The sequence below is a fragment of the Ictidomys tridecemlineatus genome, chromosome 8 (assembly GCF_052094955.1).
Source record: "Ictidomys tridecemlineatus isolate mIctTri1 chromosome 8, mIctTri1.hap1, whole genome shotgun sequence".
NCBI lineage: Eukaryota > Metazoa > Chordata > Mammalia > Rodentia > Sciuridae > Ictidomys > Ictidomys tridecemlineatus.
In genome coordinates this window covers 16407714-16418284 of record NC_135484.1, presented here as the reverse complement: position 1 = coordinate 16418284, position 10571 = coordinate 16407714, and the positions used below count along the sequence as shown (strand labels likewise).

The following is a 10571-nucleotide window of genomic DNA, read 5'->3' as shown; positions in this document are numbered from 1 at the left end:
TTGTAACTATCTGATCAGGATTTTGCCTAGAAATTACATTTTAAATCAAAGGGACTGCACATGTGAACACTTATATCAGCTTGAAATTGGTTTTGAAAAAAGATATTTTCTGGGGAAAAGAGCTCTCATTTCTTTAGGACCTTGGCCCCTGTGAGCAATTAGGAGGTGGGACACAGTTGGATAAAGCAAGCCAGGGAGGCACAGGTGGGGATTTGAGAATTTTTAATATTTATTTTTTAGTTTTTCGGCAGACACAACATCTTTGTTTGTATGTGGTGCTGAGGATCGAACCCAGGCCGCATGCATGCCAGGCGAGCGAGCGCGCTACCGCTTGAGCCACATCCCCAGCCCCAGGTGGGGATTTGAGCAAAGGTCAGACTTGCTGGGTCATCTACTGATACTAGCTAAAAAAAAAAAAAGAAAAAAAAAGTGCCCTCAGACTGGATAGTCCATAGTTCTGATTTCTTTATTCTTCAGTACACAAACCTCTGAATAATAAATACATTTAGAGACAGATAGTTTTCTGAGTCCCTAGTTTCACCTGTGGAACTGTTCTTTAAATGTTAAGAACAACACTTTTTGATTTATTTGAATCATTGGATCTTTAGTCATGTGTATGTACACATGCTATACTCTGCTACACGCCAGTCCCAAAGAAAACACTTTTTTAAAAGACCTTTATATTCAAACTTTCTATTTTTTTTTTTTTTTTGGTAAATGTTACCTTTCCATTAAATTATTTTGAGACATTTCCTAAATTTAATATAACTTTATAAGAAGATGCTTAAGTGAAATAATGTTTATTTCTTTCATGTGTTTTTGCATTTATGCCATACAAGAATAAAAAACTTATATGATTCAAGAATTAAAATAAGTAGGAACGAAAACACACTGATACCTAAATAAATATAGAAGGCTCGATTCTAACCATTCAATCCATTCATGAAGACATCTAGCCTTATTTTCAATAATTGGTGGTTTCATATTTAGCCACTGAAGTAGCTATAACTTAAAATATTCTCTTTATCTGAAGAATGTACATTTCACTAGGGCAAAAGAGCTAGGAAAATGGGGCCAGGAGCCAAGAAGTTCACAACATGTTTAAAAAGCCAGTGAGATGAGGACATCTATGAACGACATACTAAGCTTTTCCTCTTTATTTGGCTTGAGCGGTTATTTGTCAGAAATTCTCATTCAACTTTAATACAAAAAAAAAAAAAAAAGCTGTAGAAAACAAATTATTAGAGTAGTTCTGCTAGGAAAAAAGTGGTATAATCCCCAAAACAAGATGTGAAATTGGGGATGATGTAATTTAACAGTGACCCTAAATTACAGCAGTTCTAGCTCAGATTCTTGAATACATCATATTAAGGAATGTAATTGATATGATGTTTAGGGAGGATCTGTAGGTAGGCTGCTTGTATTCCAGGCACATGTTTCTGTGTGGTGGGTGAGTTTCCATAGGAGAGATTGAGTTAAAGTCATCAACAAGGTCTGAACAGCCAAAGTGAGGGACGGATGGAAATGTGCATCTCTGGGTTGATGGAAAATATACTAAACAAAACAGTCATCAGTGACTGAAAGAGGGTGTTGATACACATGATGGGGGATTGTGGGGCCAAATCCCAGGTTTCAGAGTCACTCAGAGAAAGATGAAGAAATTCTCTTGTCTTTCTATGGAAAAGACCATATTTGGTACTCAGGTGACATTAAACACATAAATGCTTTTGGAAGGCTGGAGAAGTAGCTGTTGTCTACTTGTACTGAGCATGAAGATAAAGTAAATGTCAAGTTTTTTAGGAAGATGGTTTCAGTGGGCCTTAGGAAACAAGATGTGAAATATAAGGACATGGTGTGAGAAGTGAATTGTAGACATCTTCTTTCCCTTTAAAATTATTTTTGAATTATCTTAAACGCAGAACTCCTTCAATCAGATAATCACAGGTAAGGTGACTTTAAAAAGTCCTATTCAGTCCATCTGTTGATAAAAATACTTTGTACACTTTCCTTTTCCCTAACCCCAAATATTTTATATGACTTTAAGCAAGTCACTTTTCTCCAACCCTCAATTTCCCTTTTTGTAAAATGGGGTTGAAATGATTAAACCCAAACACTATAGCAACTTACAGACTATAATAAATGATTTTCAAAAGGCTTAAGAATAAAATACAATTTATTAAAGGAATATTGTTTATGTAATATGGGACATTATGGGACATCTTAAGTAAATCAGTACTATAGCAATCCTAAATTATTATTAATTTCTACATGTATAAAAGGTTTGGTGATAGATGCATGCGTTGTCAGTTTTATTGGGTATGGCTATAGGTGACGTCCTTCTGTATAAAGACACTGCACAGCATCACAGGGAGTACACACATATTAAATTCATTCACACAGTCCATTTCTCTTAAACTGCCACTGAAATTTAAATCATTGCTCAACTCTTAAACATTCTACAAAAACATGAGTTTCTCAGGAAACAAAAATGATTATTGGTTTTTCTAGATCTTTCCACTTGCTAATGTGTTTTGATATATTTCCCACCCAAATTAAGTCCTTTTTAAAAATAAACTACTAGACTCTAGAGTATTTTTCAAGTGTTTTAAAAGATTTGTCTTATGGTAAAAAATATATATATATATAAATAGGAACATCATGTAAGCATAGACAGGCACTGCATCACACATTCCTCTCAGTGGGATAATTATTCTAGAGTGTATCTAATCCTGGCATTAAATGTGTATGAAATAATTTGTCTTTAAATACCTACAGATTTAGAAAGGAAAGATAGAATGCCAGTTTTCTCTAAGGATGAATTTGTGCAAACTGCTTTCTACTCTGGAACACATGAGCCTGGCCCTAGCTGACTGACGTCATAATAATATTGGATAGCATTTTCAAAATGGAAGAAAAAAACCTGGCTTGTTCCATTAGATCAAATGACCTGCTGTCACTTAAACATGGTGACATTTTTATAAAAGCTGTACCCCCAAATCCATTTAACATCCTGTTGTTTTTCTTTCATCAAAAAATACTCATCTTGAAAACTGGTGACTGTATGAATGGGCTACTGTGCTGGACCATGGAACAGTGGTGAGCAGAAATCACAAAGTATTAATTATCCACCTGTTGATAAAAATACTTTGTACACAATGTTTAGAGTTGACCTCGGGTAAGTTTCTGTTAATTTTTTTGGCCACCAGAATTACTTCCACCTTGATTTCCTATCTCACTTCATAACCATCTTAGAGGTGTTTTTAATCCAAAGTCTAGCTTTTTTTTTTTCCCCTCTGAAGATCAGCCTAAGATCAACTACATTACATGTCAAAGGCATTGGGAAGAACCCACCTTCCTCTCTCCTCAGGCTTCACCTGTTCTAAAGATTTGTAAATTGTATATATATCTGCCATAGGTAACATTTCATTGAGAGTATAAACTTCCTTGAAATCCATCCTAAGGAACATGTTTTTCAGAGTAAAAGAAAAATGGGGCATTGGAGATTAAAGAAGACTAGCGCCACAGGAAGCTATTCCTAAAGTGACCCAGTACTATCAGGGCCCAGTGGGCCACATCTCAAAAGCTAAGGGTGATGCCACCACTCTGAGGCCATCTTTGGGGATACTGACAAAACTGCCTCAGCTGACTACAAATTTCTATTTCTAGGGACAATTTAGTAAATCAGATCTGTAAAAGTCTTTAATCACATGAATTTCTCTCTATTGAAATATTTCATGTACTTAAGGACAATCTTTCTATAGTAAATAAAGGTTTGTGATTTGCCAATTAAAAACAAAAGAGGCTGTAAATACTAGAACCTAATAAAAGAATAAATTGTACATGAAACACATTCTTCCCCTAAGTGCTTACATTTGCTACAGATACATCCCATTTATGAGGTAATCAGATTCCTCAGATGTAATGGGACGAGCTTTCTTCAGTTTCTGTTTCACCAGGCGCAGCCGGCAAGCAACCATGAGAAGCAGCAGAGCAGTGATGGCCAAACCCAATGCCAGGGGTAGCACTGCACCTGTGGAGGGTTAGAAACAAACAGGGCGATGAGCAACAGCGATAGCTACTGTTGATAGCACAATGAGTGCTTTGCATGCACTAGTTAATCTGAACAGTTCAAGTTAGTATTGCCATCATTCTGCACATTAACTAAGGTGCACAGAGGTTAAGTAATTTTTCCTAAGAGTGTTTGACTTGTATGCTGAGGATCTATCGATCTAAGTCTCAAATCCAGACTTTTTAACTACATCTACCAGGTTACTACTAAATCTGTATCTTTGGTTACAGACATTGCAGTAAGGTCACCCTCAAATCCCCCTGTGAGAGATATTCCAATTATAGAAAATGTTTTCACATATACATTTCACACATGATCATTCCCTCTTCAGCATGGATTAACTTCTACTTTCTGGTTCTGGTTAGGGCTTTCCTGAGTCAAGGGAATTTACCCTCAGCTAGGTAGAACTGTGTTTTTTTTTTTTTCTTGGTACTGGAGATTGAACATAGGGATTCTCTACCACTGAGCTAAATCCCATGTCCTTTTTCAATCTTTATTTTGAGACAGGGTCTTGCTAAATTGCTGAGGTTGGCTTCGGATTTGTGATCCTCCTGCTTTAACCTTTCAAATCTCTGGGATTATTGGTATATGCCTCTGTGCCCAGTTAAATCAGTAGAACCTTGTTGAAAACTAACTTCAAAATACTAATATAGGGGCTGGTGTTGTAGCAAAATGGTAGAGCGTTTCCCTAGTGCGTGTGAAGCACGGGATTCAATCCCCAGTGTCACATAAAAAGAAAGAAAATAAAGGTTAAAAAAATTCTTTAAAAAATGCTAATGTAAGTTTAGTTATGAGTAAGTAAGGAAAACATCTCTTTAGTTTTTCCCATGTAACTGGAGTAAGACACCACACTATAAGCAGGTTTTAAAGACCTGCAGAGTCTGGAAGGGGCACAGTATGCCCCAGATCAGGCTTCTGTTCAAGCCCAGTATGCTCTATTCCTAGTCTGCTGTGCTCTGCAGTCAAGCCAGGGTTGGAGATGACATGGGAGAACTATTTTTAGCTGCACTGTTTTGCAACAGGTGGAACTAGAGACACAAACATCTTCATGGTGTAAGCTGATTCCGTAACATTTTTTTCATCATTTATTCATTCATTCTGTATTAATTGATAGCTCTCCATGTGCCAGACATGAAATTAAGTGCTGAAAATAAAATAAAAGCATTTTTTTCTTTTTGGTACTGGGGGTTCAAACTTGCTATCCTAAGTCACTGGGATCACAGGAGTCCCCTCCCCATGCCCACCTAGCAATTTTTGGTAACTAAAAATAAATAAAACTATCTCCCAAAGATAAGCTAATCTAAGAATGCCAGCTTTATAACTCAAATCATTGAATTCTTACAATTACCACATGTGCTGGTACTATTATTTTATCCATTTTATAAATGAGGGAACTAAGGCATCAAGAATTAAATGACTTGTCTAATATTGCTTATTAAAGTGGGGAGCTAGAATACCACCCCAGACAGGACAACTCTAGAGCCTACAGTTTTCACCACTGTGGTACCCACTTTTCCAAAAGGGAAATAAAACTGTTTCTGAATTATATTAAGTCTTTATAGACAGATATATAAATGAAAAAAAGAAATCCATAATAAAATATTAAAGTTACCATGACAAAATTACACATGAAGTACTGATGTAAAAAGGATTAATCCATCTGTCTGGTTGGTAAGATTTTTGATGTAGTGACTTGGACATAATGATGGAGCTTGTCTGAGGTGGGTAAGGGAGGAAATTTTGGTTTTTGACATTTTCAGGTTGACATGCCTAGATATGAGGACATCTGGCTAAAACATCTGTCACCCCGTTAATTGCCTGGATTGATTCAGCTGATCTGGCTGGCTAGGTGGCTGTCCCCTTCCTCCCTCATTGCTTCCAAAGCTTCAGGCTCAGTCTAAGAGGACAACCTTCCCCAATAGAGGAGGATTGTCCTTCAGTCAAGGGTATATGAGTAGCTGTGCTCCCCTGCTAGACCAAACAAACTCTCAGATTGACATGCCTATAGGTGATCCAGATGGAATTTTCTCCTGGCTCTTGGTTGATCTGGGTCTAAATATGTGAAAACCTTTGGCATGAAGATGGAAACCTCAGCCATGAAACTGGATGAGATTGCCAGTGAGCAAGGAAGAAAGGAAGGCCAGCAGCAAGGTCTTGGGAAACTCCCACATCTTGGGGGAAGACAGAAGAAGAACAACACGAAGAATTACTAAAGGACGGGTTGGAGAAGTAGCATGACAACTGAGAGGGAAGGGTATTGGGAGCTGAGGGAAAAGACAGTCCACAAAGAAGGGCTCCGTTGGGTCAAATGCTACGAGAGGTCAAGTGAGGCGAAGCCCAGAGAATCCGCTGGATTAGCAGCTTGTAATTCACTCCAGGAGTCTGTAGACTGAGGGATGCTATTTTTTTTTTTAAATAAATGGAGAGACTCTGAATGTGTTTTCAGACTTGTTTGGAGAAACATATTAAAAGTACCAAGAATTACTAGATGATGGAGAAACACACTTGAGGAAAGAAGGGATACATTAAGAAAGGGGAGAGACTGGCCTTGGAAGGGAGGGACACCTCTTCCTTCAGTGCTGGAGGAAAAGGAAGGAGGGGGATGCCATCATAAGAGTTGCTGTATTTAGGGGTTGGTGGCTGAGGGAGCTCACTTCAATAGCCTGATTTTTCTGGGCCTAAAACTAGCCCCAGGTATAGCCAGCCTCCTCCTGAAGTCAGGAACTTAGAACTGGTGCATGCTAATAAGGGGTTTTCAACCTCTAGGGTTGTTGCAGAATCCTGAGTAAACCTGAACACGATTCTCAAGAGCAGTCTGTGTCTGGCTGCAGGAGGAGAGGATGTGCAAGTTGCTTTAGTAATTGTTAATTACCAAATTTTTGGCCAGTGTTCACCCAGAGAATGATGGGGGATGAAGCCCTCTGTGGTAGGGTTAGGGTACAGCTCAGTGGTGAAGCACTCACCTAGCATGCCCAAGGCTCTGGGTTCCAACCCCAGAACAGCAAAACAAAACAGAACAACAAACACAACAATAAAAAACCCACAGGAATATGATTAGAGGAGGCATCTGCGGGTGTCAAGAATCTGTCTCATTCCTCCATGATAAGTGTTCGGGGCTGTGTTTTTGTAATGATTTGGATCTGAGGTGTTCCCTCAAGCTCCTGTGTTAATGCAGGAATATTCAGAGATAAAAGGACTGGATGGTGAGAGTTGTGATCTAATCAGTCCATCTGAGTTTGAATGGACTGGCTGGGTGGTAACTAGGGAGGTGGGGCATGGGTAGAGAAGTTGTGTCACTGGTGGTGTGTGCCTTCGAAGGGCTGCTTTTCCCTGTGGCCCTTTCCCTTCTCTCTGCTTCTTGGTCAACATGTCCTGAGTAGCTTCTTCTGCTATGCACTTCTGTCATGGGTCCATATTAATGGAGGCATCCCACCATGGACTAAACCTCTGAGACCATGTGCCAAAATAAACTTTCTCTTCCTTTAAGTGGTTCTTATCAGATATTTTGGTCAAAAGCAAATTAAGTCAGTCTCCTAATGGCCACTTCTATGGAAGTAGTTTTGCAAGAGTTGAGTGATGTGTCAGTTCTCCCCCTACTCCATCTTCCTGTACGTGCTACACTAATTTGGTTATATTACAAAGGAACAGGGAAAAAAAGAGACTATGGTCAATGCCCACAGAAATCTCAAGAATCACAAACCATTTTCTATAAGCTAGAACAACACCCAGTCTCAGTTCTGCATTTTATGGGCAGAAAAACAAAGAGGCTGCCTGACATCAAGATGTGTCAGACTTGTTAAAAACTGAGCATGAATGCATAGGCTAAAACATAAGTGAGCTGAAGGTGAAGGTCCCAACTCCAACCTTGGGGTGCCAAGTTCACTACCTTAGTAAAACACAGACATACAATCAAGGAAAATATCCTATTCACCAAGTCAGACAGGAGGTTGCTGAACTGTCAAATCTGATCCGTATTTAACGCTTTGATGACAAGGAAAATTAAATCCCCCACAAGTTGGTACTTCCTAGAATATTGAAAGTAAATCTCAATGTGTGGGTTTTTTTTTTTTTTTTTTTTTTTTTTGGGGAGGGAGGGTGTTTGGTTTGGTTTGGTTTTGGCCTTGGGGTTGAACCCAGAAGTACTGTTTCACTGAGCTACATCTCCAGTTTCTTCCTCTTCCTCCTTTTCTTTCTTCTTCTTCTTCTTCCTCTTCCTCCTCCTCCTCTTCTTCTTCTTCCTCTTCTTCTTTTTCCGCTTCTTCTGCTTCTTCTTCTGCTTCCTCTGCTTCTTCTTCTTCTACTACTTCTTCTTCCTCTTCTTCTTCTTCTGCTTCCTCTGCTGCTGCTGCTTCTTCTGCTTCCTCCTCCTCCTCCTCTTCTTCTTCTTTTTCTTCCGCTTTATCTTCTGCTTCTTCTTCTTCTTCCTCCTCCTCCTCTTCCTCCTCCTCTTCTTCTTCTCCTTCTCCTTCTTCCTCTGCTTCTGCTTCTTCTACTTCTGCTTCTGCTTCTTCTACTTCTGCTTCTGCTTCTTCTGCTTCTGCTTCTTCTTCTGCTTCTTCTGCTGCTGCTGCTTCTTCTACTTCTGCTTCTGCTTCTTCTGCTTCTTCTTCTGCTTCTGCTTTCTTCTGCTTCTGCTTCTTCAGCTTCGGCTTATTCAGCTTCTGCTGCTTCTGCTTCTTTTGCTGCTTCTTCTTCTTCTTCTTCTTCTTCTTCTTCTTCTTCTTCTTCTTCTTCTTCTTCTTCTTCTGCTTCTGCTTCTGCTTTCTTCTGCTTCTGCTTCTTCTGCTTCTGCTTCTTCTGCTTCTGCTTATTCAGCTTCTTCTGCTTCTGCTTCTGCTGCTTCTGCTTCTTCTGCTTCTGCTTATTCAGCTTCTTCTGCTTCTGCTGCTTCTTCTTCTGCTTCTGCTTTTTTCTGCTTCTTCTTCTTCTGCTGCTGCTTCTGTTTCTTCTACTTATTCTGCTTCTTCTGCTTCTGCTTCTTCTGCTTCTGCTTTCTTCTGCTTCTGTTTCTTCTGCTTATTCTGCTTCTTCTGCTTCTGCTTATTCAGTTCCTTCTGCTTCTGCTTCTTCTGCTTCTGCTTATTCTGCTTCTTCTGCTTCTGCTTCTTCTTCTTCTGCTGCTTTCTTCTGCTTCTGCTTCTTCTGCTTCTGCTTATTCAGCTCCTGCTGCTTCTGCTTTTTCTTCTGCTGCTTCTGCTTCTGCTGCTTCTGCTTCTTCTTCTGCTGCTGCTTCTGTTTCTTCTACTTATTCTGCTTCTTCTGCTTCTGCTTCTGTTTCTTCTGCTTATTCTGCTTCTGCTTATTCTGCTTCTTCTGCTTCTGCTTATTCAGTTCCTTCTGCTTCTGCTTCTTCTGCTTCTGCTTATTCTGCTTCTTCTGCTTCTGCTTCTTCTGCTTCTGCTTATTCAGCTCCTTCTGCTTCTGCTTTTTCTTCTGCTGCTGCTTCTTCTGCTCCTTCTGCTTCTTCTGCTTCTGCTTCTTCTTCTGCTTCTTCTGCTTCTGCTTCTTCTGCTTCTTCTTCTGCTGCTTCTGCTTCTTTTGCTTCTGCTTCTTCTGCTTCTGCTTTTTCTTCTGCTGCTGCTTCTTCTGCTTCTTCTTCTTCTGCTGCTTCTTCTTCTGCTGCTTCTGCTTCTGCTGCTTCTGATTCTGATTTTGATTCTGCTTCTGCTGCTCTTCCTCCTCCTCCTCCTCCTCTTACCCAGATTGGTCTAGAACTTGTGATCCTCCTGTGTCCGTTTTCTAAGTTGCTGTGATTACAGATATGTGCTACTTGTTTTTGCTTTTGACCATTTGATTCTTAGTTGAATTCACAAGTGTGCACCATAGCACCCAGGTATTATCCACTTTAAAATAATTATTTGGCATAGTTTCTTCAATACTGTCAGTTTGGGCAATTTGAGATTTAAAATTTTCCAATCTTTTCTAAAACATACCATGATAGAATTCTTGGTAGCCAGCTAAGGTGATGAATTATATACTTGAATTATGTATTCTGCTCATATGAATGGGAACAGCATTTGAAATATCTAACCCATAGAATGGACAGCAATCAGTTACAACTAAGCCTCTGGATACATCTGGCTGTGGAACAAGAAGAAAGTTGGTATCCTTCTAAATGTTGATGAGACTCTTTCATTCAAATTTCTTGGGATAGGCTAAGTTCAGTAGGCCAGTAGACCTGACTGAAGTTGCATCCAGGCACTTGACATCTGGATTATTCTCAGGCAGATATTGCTTAAAAATTATATATATATATATATATATTTGTTTATTTTATTCTCCTGAATCTCTTCCTACTAGTTTATAGAAATTAGGACTAAAACCTGCCTTTCTACAGGACTCTGTCCAAAGTGTCTTTTTTCTAATTAAAAACAATCAAGAGTATGGAATTATGGTATTTTTCACTTAGTTCATTTTCCTTCCACCTCCTATATATACTTCCCTGTTCCTGAAGTCTTCTGTCGTTGTTGCTGGAGCACTGGGAGAGAGCATGAGGTCTCTT

At 39.3% G+C, this 10571-nt stretch overlaps 1 protein-coding gene across 2 annotated transcripts in view; it reads right to left on the bottom strand.

The window, feature by feature from the left end:
- Nucleotides 1-205: 205 nt before the first annotated feature.
- Nucleotides 206-10571, bottom strand: part of Lrp11 (LDL receptor related protein 11) — a 46467-nt gene continuing 36101 nt past the window's right edge. The window contains exons 7-8 of one of the 2 annotated variants that reach the window (XM_078018917.1): nucleotides 3871-4030; nucleotides 206-404 (exon numbers count right to left, since the gene is read on the bottom strand). In XM_078018917.1, coding sequence (XP_077875043.1) covers nucleotides 3876-4030 — 155 coding nt within the window. In that variant the 3' untranslated portion in view covers nucleotides 206-404; nucleotides 3871-3875. Of the gene's footprint in view, nucleotides 405-2155; nucleotides 4031-10571 lie in introns of those variants that run through there. The other variant, XM_021723904.3, reaches the window with a different exon arrangement.